This window comes from Lepisosteus oculatus, chromosome 10, assembly GCF_040954835.1.
Source record: "Lepisosteus oculatus isolate fLepOcu1 chromosome 10, fLepOcu1.hap2, whole genome shotgun sequence".
NCBI lineage: Eukaryota > Metazoa > Chordata > Actinopteri > Semionotiformes > Lepisosteidae > Lepisosteus > Lepisosteus oculatus.
The window spans coordinates 41,812,596-41,833,012 of record NC_090705.1 but is presented as its reverse complement, the minus strand read 5'-3'; the positions used below and the strand labels follow the sequence as shown (position 1 = coordinate 41,833,012).

The 20,417-nt window shown below is 40.3% G+C and overlaps 2 protein-coding genes across 9 annotated transcripts in view; both read right to left on the bottom strand.

The window, feature by feature from the left end:
- Positions 1-337: 337 nt before the first annotated feature.
- On the bottom strand, positions 338-7,148 carry LOC138241626 (collagen alpha-6(VI) chain-like). Its single transcript, XM_069195275.1, has 8 exons — positions 7,018-7,148; positions 6,447-6,534; positions 5,087-5,707; positions 3,709-4,269; positions 2,590-3,147; positions 1,662-2,237; positions 635-1,207; positions 338-405 (listed from the first exon to the last, which is right to left on the bottom strand). Exons 2-8 carry the CDS (start codon positions 6,514-6,516, stop codon positions 338-340), a joined length of 3,027 nt encoding a protein of 1,008 aa, XP_069051376.1. The 5' UTR covers positions 6,517-6,534; positions 7,018-7,148.
- A 3,215-nt stretch (positions 7,149-10,363) lies between these two features.
- The window catches only part of col6a4a (collagen, type VI, alpha 4a), a 56,289-nt gene continuing 46,235 nt past the window's right edge, over positions 10,364-20,417 (bottom strand). For 3 of the 8 annotated variants that reach the window (XM_015356874.2, XM_015356875.2, XM_015356873.2), the window contains 11 exons: positions 20,168-20,203; positions 20,035-20,071; positions 19,443-19,454; positions 18,422-18,915; positions 17,846-17,942; positions 17,076-17,750; positions 15,928-16,030; positions 15,566-15,780; positions 14,539-14,709; positions 13,460-13,501; positions 10,364-11,375 (listed from right to left, as the gene is read on the bottom strand). In XM_015356874.2, coding sequence (XP_015212360.2) covers positions 11,203-11,375; positions 13,460-13,501; positions 14,539-14,709; positions 15,566-15,780; positions 15,928-16,030; positions 17,076-17,750; positions 17,846-17,942; positions 18,422-18,915; positions 19,443-19,454; positions 20,035-20,071; positions 20,168-20,203 — 2,055 coding nt within the window. In that variant the 3' untranslated portion in view covers positions 10,364-11,202. The remainder of the gene's footprint in view (positions 11,376-13,459; positions 13,502-14,538; positions 14,710-15,565; positions 15,781-15,927; positions 16,031-17,075; positions 17,751-17,845; positions 17,943-18,421; positions 18,916-19,442; positions 19,455-20,034; positions 20,072-20,167; positions 20,204-20,417) is intronic. The other 5 variants (XM_015356876.2, XM_015356878.2, XM_015356877.2 and 2 more) reach the window with 5 other exon arrangements.

Below are 20,417 nucleotides of genomic sequence, written 5' to 3'. Positions count from 1 at the left end.
TCTGGAAAGAGTGTAAGAGTTAGAAATAAAAAAAAAAAAGATTTTCAGTTCTGCTATTCTGGCTTGTTATCCTCAGCACAGACTGTTTCTACTGACTTGACCCCTTATTTCTACTTTGAACAAACGTGTAATTTTAGTTTGATGATGATCCATTTGTAAGAATTATTGATCAGAATGTGAGCATCAAATTCATTGTTTCAGATTTATCACCATACATTTCACTAGGCACCACAACAAAGGGTTGAATGCTTTGTCAATGCTTGGACTACTTGGTGAGATAAGTTTGGCTTAACCTGCTTGGTTAACGAGCATCCCCCTGGACACAGGACAAGGGGGCTCAAACCCGTTTCAGAGAGAGTGAACCAGTGGGCAGTTGCAAGGTGGAGACGGGGCAGCAGTGAGATTCTGGAGATAAACGCGCACAGGGGCGTTTCAGTTCAGTTAATGTAGCTACTTTTGCAATGATGGTGAGAAGGTACAGCTGTGTGAGATTGACTTGTCCTTGTTATCCCTTCCCAGCGTCAGTTAATGACTTCAATTTGTTAGCAGACAAACCTTTACAGCCTGAGCCCTGGCTGTACTGAGCATGCTTTGCAGCAGGAAAAGAGGAAAAGAAAGCTGGGAAGATACTTGCCTATACTGGGGTCATTAGGTTCACATACTGCAGTGAAAACTCTCCCCTCTATGTTCTCAAGCGCTTCAAAGCTCTGCACCTGTAAAAGTCTTTCTGGTGAGCCCGCGACCTGCAGAAGCTGTAGCGCGTCAACATATCCGATGCTGATGACAAAGATGTGAATGTTTAAGGCCCTGAGCTCTGCTGCTGCTTCCTCCACTGGATCAATCGATTTTCCGTCAGTGATCACAATGAGGTTCTGAGGCACGAACTGCTGGATCCTGCTGCCCGCGGAGGGCTCAAAGAACGAACGAATGAACCTCAGCGCTTTGCCGATGTAAGTCGATTGCTTCATCTGCTTCATCTGTAATATCCTCTCCTTGATGGCGTCTTCGCTGTCAAATTCACTCAGATAGAATTCCTTCTGAGGCTCTGTGCTGAATTGTGCAACGCCAACTCGGACACTGGTTTGGTCAATGTGGAAGTTGCCAACTAGGTCATTCATGAAATTCTGCATCCTTCTGAAATCTTCTCTTCTGATGCTTTCTGATCCGTCAATCAACATGACAATGTCTGCTTTCTCAGTTTCACATGCTGAGGGAACACACCCAAAAATGTTGGTAAGGCCTTGTGTAAATAGGCATTTATAATTGCAGACTAAGACTTTTGTCTTCAAACTGAACATGTCAAAAATGTTATCCTTTTTCGTACAAGAATACAGTACATCTTGACAACTTATAAAATGAACAAGTTAAAGTTAATTTTATGCTGAAAGTACAAGGAAGAAACACAACTCTTCAGCTGTTGTACGATACCCTCCCAAGAAGAAGGCTCAATAGCCAAATCATTGTGTTTCTTCATTTTCTTAAAGAATTAATGTAGAATTAATGTCATCCTCATTCCAGATTTTAAACATTGTACGCTCACCAAAATCAAATACTAACCATCAGAATCTCTTTAGCACACAAAATACATTAACTCCTGTACATACATTTACACCATCTAAAAGAGATACTGTAACATTCAACAATTTCATGATCTCACGTACCTGGTTTGGTTTCAGAGCAGAGCACTTTAGAAACATTTTTATGAAGCTCTTCGAGAACATTGAAATTGTCCACATAGAAAACTTTATTTTCATCCCTTGTCATCATATTCAGTTCATCTCTGTTTGCATTTGCCACCCCAATACCATAAATGCTGATTCCTTCCTCTCTTACACTCCCTGACAAAGCAGAAAGGTCAATTCGATCTGTAGCTTCACCGTCAGTGATGACCAGCAGTATCTGGGGAACTCCAGCAGATTTACGGCCACCGTAGGCCTCAGTGAAGAACGTCTGAGAGAACTGAAGGGCCTTGGCCGTGTATGTGTCCCCACCATCTGCTGTCATAGCAGCAATGGCGTCTCTCACCTGCTGTTTGGAGTCGAACTGGTTCAATCTGAACATTTCAGTAGGCATGGTGGAGTACATAATTGCTCCAAACCTGACTCTTCTCTCACCAACGTCCGAGTTGTTTACCATGGCCATCATGAACTTCTGCATGCTCACAAACTCGCTGGAATCAATGCTGCTGGAACCATCCACCAGAAAGATCATGTCGGCAACTTTTGTCCTCTTACAATCTGTGGACGATTAATTGAAAAGAAATCAGGTTTAACAGGAAGCAACGTAAACATTTAACAAAATTAATTAAAATCAACAAATTCTCTGGCTTAGATTAATACTTTTGTCAAAGTGCTGACCAAACGTGTTAAAAAGTCATGCTGACATTCTTTCATCAAACAGTAGGTGCAATATCAAAATACAAAATTGCAAAAGTAAAATGAAAAGACCTCTCCGAAAATATTTGTAATCAGAAATTTTCATAAATATGTGTAATAATTTCAAAAGGCTCCTGATCTGGGGATTTCTAAAACAAAAACACGTACAAGGGAAACATTTACACTCTGACTCTACAAAATGAAAAATACTCACCTGTTTCTGCCTTGCAAATCTGAAACAGAATATTCTGTTCCAAGTACTGCAGTTCCTCAAAGTTCTCTGCAGTATGCACTCGGTCCAGGAAACCACTAATTTCCACATGTTTAGGATTATTGGCATTAATTACCCTAATAGTATGGATGATTATTCCCTTGTTTCTCAAGTTCTCGGCTGGCTTGGCAACCTCATCCTGGGCCTCTCCATCCGTAATAACAATCAAGAACTGTTTAACAGTCGACCGCCCACCTCTTGCAGCATCAAAATACTGGGATGTCAATTTCAGAGCTTCTCCAGTTAGTGTTCCACCACCTAATTGCTGCATATTATAGATTGCTTGCTTTATTCTGCTCTTGTCGGTGTGTCGGTTGAGAGGAAACTCTTCCTTTAGGGAATAACTAAACTGCAGTACCCCGACCTGCACATTACCAGCACCGATATCAAATTTGTTGACCATAGATTCAGTGAAAATTTTTATCTTGGAATAATCATAAGCATTAATACTCCTTGAGCTGTCAATCAGGAAAATGATATCTGCTTTCATTTGCTTACAGGCTGCAAAACAAAATAAAGATATTTACTAGCACATGGAGTGAAATAACTTCATATACAGCTGTCTGTAAATATGCGCAAGAAAACTAAGGGAAACGGGACACAAATCGATAAAAATCATTGCCACTCTTGCTTCAAAGAGCTGGTGCCTCTAATGCCTTTAAAGTCTTGCCTGTTATCTAATCTCTGGCTCCCATAAAAGCTCAAAGGTTTGTAACCCACTGACTTTGTTCTATTCTCCTCAACAATTAATATTTCACCTCAGCTGTTCATCTTTTAGACAATTTTCCACAATACAACCTCTATCATCCCCTGTCTTTGTGGTCAGGTTGCCATTTCTTAACCGAGGTGAGCTGAGACTTCGGAGAATAACTCAATCTAAATCCTTGTCTTTGCTCCATCTTCATTCCTTCAAGTTTGGCTGAAGTAAATAAGAATAGTTGGGAATTTTATTACCATGAGAGCTAACATGAAAATTTCACCCACTTTACTGCTCATTTTTAATTGTTATTCCCCAGTAGATTATCCTTAAACCACAGCACCATCTCCTTAATCTTTACTAACCTTCACTGGAGCAGATTTCTTGGGCTACTTCATTTTTAATAAGCCTCAAAGAGTCGAAATTGTAGATGTAAAACTTCTTCTCTAGTGATCCTGACATCTCCAAGAGCTCATCTTCATCTGCATCCCCAACTCCTATAGCGTAGATCGTGATGCCTTGTGCCCTGAGCTCCTTGGCAACATCCACCACTGTGTCTTGGGACTTCCCATCTGTGATGACGATGAGAAACTGGGGAGTCTTTCTGTTGCGGCTGCTGGCTGCCTTTTGGAAGAGGGCGCTCATCGATCTCAGTGCGTCTCCTGTCTGGGTTCCCCCTCCCAGCTGTTGGACCCTCTCTACAGCTCTTTCCAAATCTTTCTTGTTGATGTGCTCTGTTACAGTGAACTCTACTGTAGGCGTGCCGGCATATTTCACCACCCCAATCCTAACACTCTGCGGTCCAATTCTGAACATGCAAATCATCTCCTTGATGAATTTTTTCACATCCAAGAAGTCCTGGGGATCAATACTTCCAGGGTGATCAATTAAAAAGTAGATGTCTGCCTCTTCTGTCTTCATGCATTCTGTGTAGCCAGAGAGAAACAGGTGTCAGTGCAGTAACAGTGCTGTTTATAAAGAGAAATCAAGTTAAAATCAAGTCTTTCAAAAAAGCGCCATGAGATCTTTGGAGATCAGGTAGTAGGGACCTCAATTAAACATCTTGTCTGAAGGTTAGCAAGTCTTTTAACATAGTGTTGCCATGCAGGAGATTCGTTTTAGAAACTGTGGTCCAAAGGGAGAAGCGACACCTGCTGATCCAATATACAACAGTAGCAATAGCCTGGATTTCCCTGGAGGTTTTCTATTCCAGCACTGACTTTGCCACATCCTTAGATTCTGAGATTTGATCAGGCTATTGTATGGTAATGCTAAAATAGGAGTGATTGCTTTTGTAAATAGACATCACAGGCTGTGAAAAACCCTTAATAATGTTATCTTTCCCCAAACTGCCATAAACATTTTATTACCTCCCTGTGCAAACACACTAGGTTGTATTTCCTGTCCATATACCAGACCTGCACAGGCAAAGCCTATGAATTCAGTCATTATAAGACTTTGAATCTTTAGAATTATGTTTAAAATTATGGCATGCTTAGGGCAAAAAATTTTTCATTCAAATAAGTTCAAACCTACACCCTTTACACACTTCATTTCATTGCACTTGAATAAATAAACTGAACTGGACTTCTCTTTGTACTGAACCAAGACTCTTCTTACCAGTTTAAAACAATGCTATAAGACAATGCACTGACCATGTTAAATCGATCATTTCAAATAACAGATTTCCTTTAAAAAATATTATAGTTTACATGATAATACATTATCATGAACGATTGTTACCTTCTTTAAGAGCGTATGTCTGTTTAGGAACAGAAAACACTCTTTCCACAATGTCATGACACAGGAGCGTTTGAAGTCTCTTTTCCAGTGAGGCTAGATTCGCAAAACTGTCAACGCTGAAAACAAATTTCCTGGCAGGGTGAGAGGCGATTTGGTGAAGCTCCTTCATGTTTGCTTTCTCGACCCCCAGAGCGAAGACGGTCACACCAGCACGTTGGAGACTGACCGCCGGGCCGCTCACGCTGTCTTGAGATTCGCCATCGGTGATCACGATGGCGATCTGCTGCACGCCTTGGGACCGGCGACTTCCCCGACCTTGGACAAACATGTTCTGTCTCGCAAAGTCTAAGGCTGCACCTGTATTTGTGCCACCGCCTCTGTAGGGCAGGGTTTTGATGTATCGCAAAACCTCGGCCTTTTCTCTAAAGCTGTTCAGATACACCTCAGCTCTTGGGGCGTCGCTGTACATGACGACACCAGTCCTCACTTTATTAAGGCCAACATCCAAACCTTCAATTATCTTGGAGACGAAGCTCTGGACCAGCTGAACGTTTTGTGTCCCGATGCTGGTAGACTCGTCCACAACAAATACAATGTCGGCCACAGTGGCAGACTTGCAAGCTGTGAAAAACAAAAGAAGTGTCCTCAAAATGAAGTTAAAAGTTTAACAAAAGGATGAGTGTGGATTCAGGAAACATGTGCTGATAGTTTTGAGGAACCCGAACTATAACCTTGTCTTAGTTTTAACCGTATCCTGGCCAGAACCCTGTTAAAACCACTTCTCGAGGCAGAACTTGCTGAGTACTGGACGAAAGTGAACATGCTCGCCAATTCTCAAGGCACATTGGCATCACAAAATCAACCCAGCAGGCATTTTCAGAATCAACAGTGAAACATGTACCAGAGGACAGCAAGTGGAAACTACGCAGACGTGTATTTAAAAACAGGAGAAGGATTGACAGGTTACTCAGCCATTTTGTTGAAACCCAAACTGGATTCCTTCAAGAACTGGATGGAAGAGATTGCCAAATGGGCTAGATGGTCCTGTAGCACTTAAAAATAATAAGTTATTGTTAAGATTGTGCTTAGAAATACTATAATAATTTTTCTCTTGCCTTGAATGAAATCCCACCCTTCCAGTGGTGGCCAGTTTGTTAAGAATGGTTGATGGACTGTGGTTCGTTAACAGCAAGAGAACAAGTAAAGTTTAATGTGGTGGCATCATGGACTCATCTTCCAGAAAATGAACACCATATTGAAAGTGTATTTTCATTTAGCAATTAATAATCTTACGTGACTGAGTCTAGAAAGTTAAAAAAAACAATAATAAATCTGGTTTAAAGGAAAGAAAAATACCTACCAGTATCCTGTGTGTTAAACAGGTGAAGGCAAGATGCAAAAAAGAAAACCTGCAGAAAATGTCTCATCATGTTGAAAATTGGTCTCTCCTCCGGGAAAACAAAGCATGGGTAAACGTGAAATAAACATTGTGAAATATCAACTATCAGAATGACCATGTACAGAAGATTTACAGTGTGAGAACTGTGAAATGCATGACCATTCACAGTAACACAACATTGTGCTAATTGGCAGTTCTAAGAACTGCTCTTAATTCACATTTCTTACATTTGAGACCTCTACGCCAAGCAGAAGCATCACTGTACAATTCCCAGCAAGTATGACTATGAAGCGTGTCTGAGTTTGAGGTACCCCAAGAAGCCACCCTTACAAGGCCAGTGAAAGCGTGAAGCAATTCCCTAATGAAATTCCTTAATACTACCACCATTCCCTACTGAGTCTAAAGTCCATCACATGGAATAGGGCACTGCTCCAGAATGTAACAGTGTCAGTGTTGCTACTAAAGAAGCCCTAGCTAAATAGAATTATACAATCAGCCAAAGGAACAGTAAAATAAAAAGGTGAACACTCACTCAGTGCCCTCTAAAATATCTCTATATATTATTCCTGCTTGCACTGCCTCATCACAGCCACAAATCAAGTGTCTCCAAAACATCCACTGTTCTCTTCTCCTGGTTACTCTTTCTTGGTTATGTCTCCCTCTTCCCTCTCTCGCTCTCCTGAAACATGCATTTCGTTCAGCCTTCTAGCCAGTTATCTTACCATTCGCAATAATTAAATTAATTGGGCTGCTCTGGGTGGGGTGGTTGATAACGTCCTAGGAAAACTCAGTTTATCTCTGGATTCCGTTTGCCATCTAAATTGATGTGTTAATGTTCTTAATGTTGATAAGCCTTAATTGCTTCCTTGTTTATTTTTAACTGGATAAAAGGGAAAGTAATTTACTTGATTCGATTTCCAGGAGAGAAGAAAATGTTTTAGCCAGAGAGAGAGAAGCTTTGTAACTTGTTCATTCGTTTGCTTAAGTCTTGAAAACAGTGTTAGAGTTCTGGAGTGATTCAGCCATCGAAGGCACCTGTTGACCACAGACTGGGGCTGTCAGCAGGATTCAGCGTGGCATCCCCAGCCCAGCCCAGCCAAGCACAGCACAGCCCAGCCCAGCCCAGCCCAGAACATCACAGCCCAGCACAGCCAAGCCAAGCACAGCACAGCACAGTCAACAGTCAAGCATAGCCCAGCACAGCACAGCCCAGCACAGCCCAGCCCAGCCCAGCACAGCACAGCACAGCCCAGCACAGCCCAGTCCAGCACAGCACAGCACAGAAAAGCCCAGCACAGCCCAACCCAGCCCAGCCCAGCTCAGCACAGCACAGCGAAGTCCAGTCCAGCCCATCACAGCCCAGTCCAGTCCAGCCCAGCCCAAACCAGCACAGCACAGCCCAACACAGCCATGTCCCAGCAGTGCCATGAGAAAGAACTCCTTCAGCTCTTCTTCTGAACACCTGAATAAAGGGGTTTTCATTCTGTTTTCAAGGACAGGAAAGGTCATCACTGATCTTATCAGGCAGAAATTTAGGGGGTCATAAGGTTGGTGCTTCATACATGAAAAAGATAACCTAACACCGGCACAATCATGGGTTTTGAAATTCAGGCCAGACTCAAAAATCCAAAACATATCTGTCCCCTAGAACATCAGCATTGATTATCTTCCTAGCATAGTGAAGACATTCATGAAACACATAAAATCTATTTCTGTGTATTTGAAAATGCCACTATATCACAATGAGAATCTCATTGAGGTACGTGCCTTCCTGCACAGGACTGGAGATTGAGATATACTGTACATTATATATTTCTAAATTATCAAGAACAGACCTCAACAAAGGTAGAAAAGAGTAATGATTCTGGAAACATACTCTATATCTTCGGTTTTAAAACTTTTATATATATAACTTTTAAATTTATATAAATTTGAAAACTTATTTTGATTAAATCTTGCATAATGTATATAGAGTATTTTGTATTGTCCTGGGACATTCCAAGCACAGTGCAGAGGCTCTGTGTTGTGAACAGAAATGATTTTCCAGTGGATACTTTAACGCAGAGAAGTTTACAGTAAAAATTACAACTTCCATAAATCTAAAAATTTCATGACAAGGCAATGAACATCAGGATAAGAATTCTAACAGATCACTTTATTTTATCTCTTTTATGATACAGACCTGGGGGAAGTGTATTTTTTTAAACCAGGGGTGTGGAAATGTTTACAGTACTGTACTGTACATCCCAAGTCCGTTCTGTCTGAACCTCCTGCTTGTCTGTGGTCATTGCTTTGTTAAATTAAAAAAACATGCTTGCATACTTTACCTTCTGATGATTAAATCAGCTCATTGCATTTTAATTTTCCATAATGTTACTTAATCTTAAGGAATTTCTCAAAAGCACGACACAATTTTACAAGCTCTCATAAAAAGTTAAGACATCGAACAGAAAAACGTCACAGAGAACAACCAAAAGATCACGCATTTTAATTTCTACCATGTTTTTTGCATTTCTTCACATCTTTGTGAAAAAAAACTTCAGAAGTTGATCATTAAAATGGGATTTTTAACTTGATTGAAAATGATTGTGGTTATGGCAAAGAAGACACCCTGGCTCTGGCTGAAATAATACTTCATTTTTCCTTCAGGAAAAATACTTTTAATTTTAGATGTGTGATTGATAGTCTTACATACTGTATGTGTCGTTTCTATGATTAGATTGCAGAGAAAAGGGCATACCATCATTTACTGTTCCCATAGAAACAAAAAATGCTTTTAAATCAATTTGTCATTTTATGGTAAGCATTCAAAGAGCTACTTTTATTATTTGTCATTGATTACTATAGCTGCTTATAAACATCTTCTGTGTTTTAGTGTCTTTTTCTTAAGTGAGTTTAATGCAGCCCACATTATTGCAAATATGACCAATTATTCAAGCTCCTTCACATTGGTTCTGCAGTGAATTATGCAAAACAACACCAAAGACCTTTGGTCTGCAAGCTGTACTGGATAATACACAGCATCCTGAACACCAGTCCTGATAAAAGCAGGATACTTTACTGTTTTTACATTATTGACTGATATTTTTTGAGTGATAAAAGTGCTACAATTCTATTAAGATGCATATCACTGGTGATACTTTCATCTCCAATATAAACGGATTGCACTGGACTCAGCACAACATTAAGCACATGTGATGGATGCTGGGATTCAGTCCTCTAGTCTGGTGGAGCTCTGCACTGACCAGGTTTCAGAGGGAGGTGGCATCGCTCCTGTAACAGCCATGACACAGGCATCCCTGACATTTGTTTGCATTCATGATTGGCTGGCACATATCTTTTATTCGATGTATGTTTGCTGCTTGCAAGCCTTTCAGGGTAGGGTCCTAGGGAGGCAGCCCACAAAGAGCCATACTCAGGCAAGAGCAGCTTGAGTTTCAAGTGCAGCACTGACTTCCTTAAATATGTTTGTTTATAGGATTGGCACGTAACTACAGTGAACAGGCAAGGAACTTATCAACAGGTTGCTGCTGATTAAGGGAACCTTCCGTGTTTTAATGAAGTGATCGTTTAGCGGCTAATGGTTCATAGAATATACGTCTACACTTGTGCCACAAATACAAGGCCATTTTGACAGTCTCACCGAAATATGACAAAGAAATAATCCCTGTACATATCGTTTTTGTTATCTTTCTGCACATGTTTCTAACCAGATTGATTTTCCCCCCTTCTTGGGTCTTGTGATTGTGTTCTCAAGGCTTTCCCTAGCGGATTACTTTCGACTGATGATGTCAGGTCCATCTCAGCTTCCAGGTTATAATTGTGCTTCTTTCCATTTCACACAACTGGAAAACATTTCCAATGAAGGCAAACAAATATTGTTTATTCAGGCACTCGTTTTTAATCATTGCCTCATGTACAAATAACAAACACTGTAGTTGACAGAGATACTTTCACGACTTTGCTTTGGAACGTTGGATGATCCACAATGATGAAATTAATAAGAAATACAAACACAGTTCTGTGGGTCAAGTACTGTACATGTACTGTATCTTCTAATCATGTTTTGTACTCGGTAGATGTTGCCAGTATTCTAAGAAACAATGTAAACATTTTTTATTTTTTAGTAAAAAGCACAGTTTTGATAATATTTTATTTACTAGCACCAGGGATAACGATTCTCTGCAGCAAACAACATTTAGTGAAACACCACTGTCTTTCAACATTACATGACATTAATATTATAAGTATTTAGTACCTACTCATTTAGCCATTCATTTTTAAAACTTGGGTTCATGCAGAACTTGCCCTGGACAATTTTATTTTCTTTTTCCTTTCTAACGCTCTTTTCACACAATTGCTCTCTGCTGATACTTTCTGTACAGAGTGGATTTAGGAGTGCGGTAGGCATGTTGCCAACTTTTAAAAGCCAAACAAGCAATTCAGATTTACAGTATACTAACGAAAATCTTTGATAATTCTTTTACAACGTAATGGATCTAATGCTGAAGTAAAAATGATTGCTGGGCTAAGCCAGCAAACTAATCTGTGTTACCCAGTAACACACATATCCTACTGCACTTCCATAAAAAAAAATCCAGGCATATCTACAGTATACAATATTTGATATATGCAACAACTTGCATTTATTGTTTCTCAATAAGTTTGTTGTATTAAAAAGCAAATAAATTCTTAATTTATTACACATGTAATCAGCCTAACGAGACTGAAGACAGACGGCTTCGCATTCCTCTTGAGTTTCAAATTTGTTTCGGTTTCCTCCACATCCCCCGTACCAAAAGCGAGAACACTCGTTTTGCTGTCCGTCAAAGAACCACTTAAGGGTGAAGTTCCGACAGTCCCCTTCATCTTTTGGAAGAGTGCAAGCGTCTGTGGAAAAGAATTGAGGCAAGAATTGAAGGAATTCTAAAAACACACCTGCTCAGAAATAGCTGAAAGGTGGGTTAATATAATCAGGAATAACCACTGGACCATAAGGGGAATGATCACTTTTTAACCCCCATTCAAGGCAATAACATGGCTTCAATCAGACTATAAAACTCTTGCAATGTGGGGCACTATAGGAGTACAACCTGTGTGTGTTTCTTTAGTGTTCTCCGGAAGTGGCCATTTTCACTGCAATTAAACTCATCTGGACTGCACAGTGATTCCTTGTATCCTACACCAGTTTCTGTGCTGAGTTAAAAAGTGCTGGAACTCTTTACACTGTGGGTATAGAGATGATTTGAATGGGAAATCTCAACCCCAGTGCTCATAGAGTCATCTTGATTTTGATCCAGATGGATATCTCATCTGCTCATCTTATCATTCGCTTAATCTATAGTAGCATAATGTTAGAACTACTCTAGGTGATCCGTGACAATGGGTAACACCTGGTCTGTGCCAACATTTCCAGTTTTCAGAGCTTCAAAGCAAGGAGATGTTTGCTGAGATGTAGGGGTGATTCAGGGACCAAAGCAGTCATAAAGTTTACCCTAGTTAATTAAGTTCTTCCGTAAATGATTAAGTGTCACCTGAGAGTCCAGGAGCATGAGATAAAACAGGCAGGGAGGACACAAGAGGGATCAGGACGATGGGGCAAGAGACAGAAAGCAGAAGGCAAAAACTCCTCGTTCTGATGCTCCAGAAAGACCAGGTTGGATTTCAGTATTTGAACCTTGCTAAGAGAGCTTGCCATACTATGGTTTTACGGAACTCTGATTTCCTGTTTAAAGAATTTCTCGGTTAAAATAGGTCTCGCCTGGTTTGTGGGTGCATTTTTAGGATAGGGAGATAGGCTCCCTTACATTTTGTAGCATCCGGGTTTGCAGTGAGAGAGATTTAACTGAAGGTCATGTTCTGTTTAGTTTAGAATGCAGAATTTCTTCTTTTGGCCTTTGCAGGCACTATGTAACAGTCAAATACTTGGTAGCAGCCTGGGGTTTTTCTGGGTGGTCAGAACATTGACCTCTTGAAAAGCCTTGCTAGGAAGCCTGTACAGTACATAGAGTAACTTTGTGTTGTATCTTTATGTTGTGTGTTGTTTAGTGTGTGTAATGTCTTTGTTAAGAAATATTTGTTTAATCAAAGATGCCTGAATTATTACTTTTTTCACCTACGCTGCGCCAGAAAACAAAGAGCACACGTGTTTCTAACTATACACACCAACCGTTCGAGTACACTCTTGGCAAAATCATTTACAAGTCAGGTTTTGTGATTATTTATTTTGAATTATTGATTCATCGCCTCAGCCATCTCTGATTTTGTCTATTTTTGCCACCCCCACTTGTAACAATAAATAGTTTTTAATTCTGTGCTTTGAATACAGAAGTAGCTTTGTGACAGAAGTAAATCTTCAAACACAATCGCAGATCTTGTCTGTACAGTGGGAGGTCACCTGACAGACTGGAAGAAGACAACTGTTCAAGTGACGGTTTAAGACACAAGGAAGCTGACACCTGTAGGTTGGTCATTATCTGCTGTCAGGAGGAGAGCAGAGCCTCCGTTAGTGCCCTGCCTCAGAGGGAGAAGAGAGTGACCAAGCAAGCGTGGATCACGGTTCGAACTGGTAAACTTGGAACTTGGGGTTTAGAGAAGTGTCGGATGTTTTTGCACTGAAGAGTCTCAGCAAGAGTCTGAATTGTGTGCGACTTGTTGATTTTGATTCCTTTCACTGTAAATAAACAACATTGGATTTTACATCTGCATTTATATGCGTGTGTATTTCACTAGGGAGCCACCTATTAAAATTAAAATCCCTGCTATGACACATTACTCCCAGGAAGTTTTGACATATTTCTGTCCAATGAAAGGATTAGATCTAATGTGCAGAATTTAGGATTCAGGTGGTAAGAAGACCAGAAGGTTGTGGTCTTGGAGGAACTGAGATTCACTCTACTACAACAGAGACAGGAGACACTGTGAGTCATCCGGGGCAAAAAGAACAAAGGAGATAACAAGCTCCTGAACAGCACCTTTGTTCTGAAGGTCCTCTTCTTCAGTGTTCTCAACCGCAGCTGCACAAAAATCAGAATCACATCAGATGTAGAAAAGGTAAAGCTACACGAGAAGCTGGTGTTGACACAAAACAATCAATACTTCAGGATTCGTGCCCGATTTTGTTTAAAGGCAAACCGAGGAATTAGTTTGTAATTAGTTTGTAATACTAATTTGAAAATACATTGCTTGTTTAACAGTGTTGATTGTTTCAGTAGACTAATCTATTATGGGATGTTCAAACCAGTATTTAAAAAAGATCAAGTTAAATCAAGAAGAGATCTGTTAGAATATTAAGTATAGTTAAACATATGAACTACAGTAGCTTTATTTTATGGAACATTTAGGTTACTTTACAGATTTGATTCATGTCTAATCTGCAACTAGAACATCTTAAAAAATGACATATTACATTTTTTGCAATGCATAATCATTCTAAATTTTAATCAGACTAATAATTTAATAATTGCAGAACTGCACAATTTCTAGGTGATGCTTTTTTGGGTAAATTCTTGCACATGAACTTTTGGAATTATCATGCCTTGATTTATTTTCATTTTATATTTTTGTCGATTTGTAGAGTGATTGAGATGAACAACATGAAAGGCTGCTTATAAAAGAATAATAGTGGTAAAAAGATCATTAAAAGGTTAATTTCAATTTTAGTTTTCTACCCATATATATATTTTCATGTACTGTATATTCTGTATATACAGTGACACACAGATTGACACTCATGTAAAGGATTTAATACATTTAAAATATTTATATAATAAGCACTTAAAACTCCAAAGATAACAATAAATGCTTCAATAGTATTTATTGTATTTTTATATTACTATTATATTTTAATTAGTATCATGAATTTACAGGTCAAACATTATCGTGCTGCCTTTTATAACTTTTAGTAGTTATAGTGACACCAACATTTTGACCGCAATGTGCCTTGTGGTTTTACTGTATTTACCACAGTAGGGAACCGCGTGAATCTTTAGGGTAGGCATTTTTTAAAACCATATCTAAGCAAGTGTTCATACCGACATGTTTATTAACTTACATTTTAGGACGCATGTCTGAAGGCACTCGTTTTCCGTATTAAATCGATTCTCATTACCGCCACAACCGCCATACCAGAAAGGGGAGCATGCACCGACTGCCCGATTATAATACCATCTTTGCAAATAGTTCCCACAAAGGCTACCGAGATCCACATCCAACAGGCATTGGTCTGCAACCAAAACAAGCTCATTTATAGTGAAATTTACTAAGTCATTCCCTAAGTTATTCTTTAAAGGCTAGTGAGAAACAACAAATAATATTTCACGCAAGAGTTTTTAAATAGCACTGGACGATTATTTGGACATGCAATATATTTGAGTATGCAATCCTAATGTGTTTTATTTTTCATTAAAACCTGGGACCCACGTGTTTTTGGATCATGTAGAACAAGAGAACTATGCCTTGAAAAATAAACTCACCATTTATTTCCTTGAGAGTTAACATGTAACACCACACTGGAAAACTATAGCAGTAACATATTTCCATAAGACATTGACGCAGTCACTGATATTTTGCCGTTGTGACACTGTATTACAAAGGTAATTCTGGCTCTAACCAGAAGCAGAAGTTGCAATTGCATCATACAGTATCTCAGTGAGATGCACCCTCTCAGTCTACACATCGCATGAGCATGTCTGTGCCAATTCCACGGGCCGGACTACTCCTGCTTCATACAGGTGAGGAAGCAATAAAATTGAATTCAAAATATTCTGCTTCAAACAGATCTAACAGACCTTATAAATAACAACAAATCTGTATTATATTTTAAAAGGTATCATATTTAACTAGTGTCATGTCAACAATCTTACCTGTGTTTTGGTTATGTGGGACTTTTTTATTTTACTACAGTAGGTACACAGCCCGAAATGGTGTGAACGAAGCTTCTTAGATAAGATGTTTGCATGATACCCATTGCTATCTCTCAATTAAAACAGCCATTCAGTATCTACCCTTTAAAGAATGCAGGCATCTTTTACAGGATATGAAAATTATTAGAAATTGTCGGTGTCCTGTCGTATTCTTACCTGTATCTTCCCTACCTGTACTTTCTTCGCCTCCAAAGAGGATTTCTTCCACAGCTCTTCCTGTCTCCTCATACTGGGGGACCGTTTCCTCTTGGGACAGCTCTGGGCCTGCTGTGATCTCTTCCTCTGGCTCCGATTCTTCTTCTACTATGGATTCAGACTCCTCTGTGTATTCATAATATTCTTCCGCAGGAGGAGGTGTTTTTGGTTTGATTCTGTAAAATCAATTATTAATTAAAGTTCCTTGATTTCAAACCACAAACCACACATTTGTTTTGTGTTTTTTTTACGTGAGGCATGATTTTGTGTTCATCCGTGATGTGAAAAGTATCAGGCCGGTCAGGAGAAAGTCAGAAACGTACCTGTCTATGGGAGGTGTCTCCAGGATCTCAGCCTGCTGCACAGGCTCCTGGATATTTGCACATTCCCTTCGAAGAGCAGGTGGGGGGTAGCTATTGACTCCAGCTGAGATGATAGAAGAACAGTCAAAGACCTGGTAAACATGCTGACATTTTTCATTGCGCCCTTAAACATACACCCAGAACACACTGATGCTGCTTCGTATGAATTCCACAGTATGTATTAATTTTAGTATTTGGTAAAGAACAAATGTAAGCTATTTTTATAAAAAATGCAAAATATTTTTTTATGAATAAAATTATAACAAGTTATAACATGTAATATTTATCTCTATATTAGGGCTCTGATCAGAACAGCAGTAGTGTTTATGTTTTCTTTACAAAACCTGTGCATGCGAAATAGGAACTTTCTGTTTTGCACGACCTCTGGATGGAATGAGGCGACAAATTGAGTGAGGAAAAAGGCTTCAGTCCCGTCAGAGCCTTTGGTTATAGACTTGTGTCAGCAGAAATACCCATTAGCGCCATTAAGAGTTTAATCTCTGGGAATCCATAATAACAAAATAGATAAGGTATTAAAGAATAGTAAAAACTGGATAAACTACGAATTGAAGCTGATTTTAAACTAAGCGTGTTTTCTAAAACTGTATAATATCCTAGTTTGACACAGTTTTAAATACCTTAAAATAAATTGATACGATACACAAAAGCCATTACTGCTGTGCAAATAAACCTGACTGAGACTGAGATTTAAGCAATCCCAATAATTAAATACTTGTCATAAATAGCAAGTGTAGAGGACACATGTTTTAAAATGTTGGAGGATACTGTCCATGTGACTTTTTTGTGACTGTCAATAACATTTAAGACTCTGGGATCTGCTAACAAAGTCAACCAATAGCAGTCCTGCGCAAAAAATAATGAAATGAAATAATAAAATTAAGCTACTGTAAGTGCAAATCCGTTCAGGGCTGACAGGAGGGATGTGAGCTTACAAAACAAACTACCCTGGGATACAGCAAGACACATTATTTCAGCTGGTTTGGAACCTTGATGCCATCCAATATGCAAGTTGATTGGCAGCAACAAAACGAACAAAACCTTCCTATGTTGTGACATGAGAATGTGCTGCCTGAGGAGACATAACTTACTGCTCAGGACGCGGAAGAAGGCTCTGGCGAACCGCTGGGCGAATTCTATTTCGCCGAGCTTCGCCTGGCCCAGGTGCACCATGTGTTGCTCCAGGGGGATGCTCGCAAGGTCTTCCACCTGCGTGTCGTTATAGTCGCTGCCCACCGAAAACGCGAGCACGGCAACGCCCTGACACATCGCTCGCCGGGCCACGTAGCCCAGTCTGGCCCGGTCCCAGTAGCTCGTCTCGCCTCCGACAAACGCAAACACCGCCTTCGCCTTCCTCGGCCGCACGGCTTTGAGCAAGAGGTTGTTGATCGCCCATTCAACCGCGTGGCCCGTGCTAGAGGAGCCCCCGAGCTGCTGCATACTCTCAGAAATGTGTCGTTTCATCAAGTTCCTGCTTTTAAACTTCAGCAGGTCGAATTCCGTCCTCACCGGCGCTTGGCCTCGCCGTGGGGGGTAGTTCAGTGTGCTGTGCTGCACCAGAGCCACCCTGGCTCCCCTGTCGGAGGTCCCTGGCTGGCTGCTAACGTCAAGCTGGTCCAGAATGGAGCTCAGAAGCTCCTTGACACCATCATACTGATCCGTCCGCATGTTCCGGGAGCTGTCAACTACCAGAGCGACGTCCACGTCAGCTTGCAGGGGAGCAGGAATGAGGTTGATCCGGCATGCTTCTGAGGGATTGCATACGTCTGAAAAAAAGAAAAAAAAACTCTGTAAATATGCATTCCTTTATTCTTGTAACACTTTCCAAATTTAACTTGTTATTTGTGTCCGATAGGCTTACCTAAGCACAGAGCACACTGCTGAATTCTCTGGACCTCCGTTCTTTGATTCTGTGGTCTATCCACAACAGACACTAAGAAACTGCCCGTTTCATCGACCTGTGTAACAGCACATGTTGCCAAAGGACAAAGAATCTGAATTAAGTTGTGCTTCTACAAAGAAAGGATGTTTTGCCGAGCCCGACAAAAAAGTCAAGCTAGTCTATACATGTGGTCTAGGCTTCAAATATTAAATATTACATATTAAATATTCAATTGAAATTGATTATTTAAATTGAAATTACTTAGCTTATCATACTGAGGGTGTGGGATGCATAGGCAAGTTTTAATTGTACCACACATTTTGATGAAGTGTAAAACCTGCACTGCCTTCTGGTGCAAAACAGAATATCAAAGTTACTGGCACACAAGTAAGCACACCTCCATGTCGGGTACTGTTACTTTAATGAAATGTACCTAAACATCCGCAGTGCTACCACTGGTTTTGTTATAATGACTCATTGTAAGACATGGAAAGTCTTCGTCTCAGGAATGGAAAACATTTGACAAACAGCTTAATAAGAATGATGTTTGTGTACCTGAAAAGCCCGTCTGACGTTGGGCACGTTCCTGAAGGCGATGACCACGGGGGTGATGTCCAGAGCCTTGAACTCCAGTGCTGCTGTCACAATAGGAGTGGCCTCCTGCGATGCTCCGTTGCTGATGAAGATGGCCACCTTCCTCATGAGCACACCCTGGCGGACTCGCTTGAACACGTTCCTGGCTACAAATCTCATAGCCGCCCCGATGTTGCGGCGGCTGGCGGTTCTCTCTAGCGGTATGTTTCTTATAGCTTCGATCAGTTGTTTTTTCCTGTGGTAGTCCGAGAAGCGAATGAGATACTTTGTGGTGGAGCTGTAGGAGACAACAGCCACGCGGGCCCCGGTGGGGCAGTTGCTTTCTGAGATGGTCAGATCCTGGAGGAGGTTCACGGCGATGTTCCGCATTCTCTCAAAGACCTGCGGAGTAACATCCTCGGACATGTCAAGGGCAACGACCAGCTCTGTTGGGTACACAGGGCAATCCGTCCTGCCTGGGAATCGAAACCAAAAATCAATTCCTGCAGGAGCCACGTTTGAAAACATCTCTGAGGCAGATCAGATACAGAGAAGAATAAACTCACAGCTGTTCTGCCACTAGAGTCAGCAACACAGCCTCAAGTTTTTGTAAATAGTCTCACACGGGGTGTTAATAACTTAATTGATTAGATGAGTAGTGAAGGCTGTTTTGACACATGCCCACATGGGTGTAATGAAGTTTATGTCTGGTATTTAAAGGACATGGACTGCAAAAGGAATAAAATAAAGCCTCCAGGACTGACGTCTCGTAGGCACTGTGTTATAAAATACAACGATCAAATGACTTTAGTCCTTATATTGGGAAAACATATGAATGGGATTTTACTGTGTAACTGTGCTTTAATCAATATCTTGTAAATGGCTTGTCTGCTTAGTTTACCTAAATGTGTATCCGATAAAAGCAATTACTTTTATGCCAGTACTTATCACCCACAAACTAACCACTAGGAAAGGCGAAAGGCAGATGAAAGAAAGGGGTTACCTTGGGAGCACGCTGTGGACAGAAGAGAGAGATGATGTAAGTCAAGCACAGAGATACAACTTCGAACTCGGTATGTTCTGTTGTTTTAATGAATCAAGAAAGATGAATAACTTTTATTGTGTTCCCTCACAACAAGAGCATGACCACAATATAAGGGTTAGCTGTTTTGGTTTTATGTGTATGCATAATCATGTTTATTTTCATTATAGCTACAGTATATATGTACTTTAGAGTATATTATTGCGTCTACTGCTACATGAAAACTTTCCTAACCAAAAATAAATCATTTCGAAGGTGCCACTTGAAAGATTTCTTTTTACAAACACCTCTTGCCTCTGCCTCCCTTGGTTCTGCCAAATGCAGACTCACTATCTGTGAGGATGCTGGAATTTGTGATTGGTAGAGTGGGTTGAGGTCTTGATACAGTCTGCACCTAGGTCTGCCTGGCATCTCCTGTTACTGCTGGAAATTAAGTCCCTATTTTCTTTCTTAAATCTGTGTGCAATTCTATGAGTTGCCCACATAGCCAGTTGTTTCTGTGCACTGCTTCTGTTTGGTATCTCAAACAACATGCATAAAAACAGATACTCACGACAGTTGTTTCGGATATAGCCGACAAGCTCACAGGGCTGGAATGACAAAATAAAAAAAATATATGAATAGTGAGTCTCACTCAAAATGGCTGTTAAATCTTTTATATTGGCAAGTGAAAATCAGGCACCTACAGTCATTGATCTGGTTCCACTTGGTCCTTTTGGACCCTGCAAAAGAAAAAGATTTTGCAACTTAAAAATGCACAAGTAATTCTCTAGAGACTCTCTTCCAGGATCTACTTTCACATAAAAGTTCTAGACTTCATCAAAAACGATGATGAACAAAAAACCCCATCCAATGAATACTATATGAAGAAGCAGGATCCTCCAGGTTATGTTTGTCCGATATTTATAGTCAAATCAGGACGCTGCAGAAAAGGCA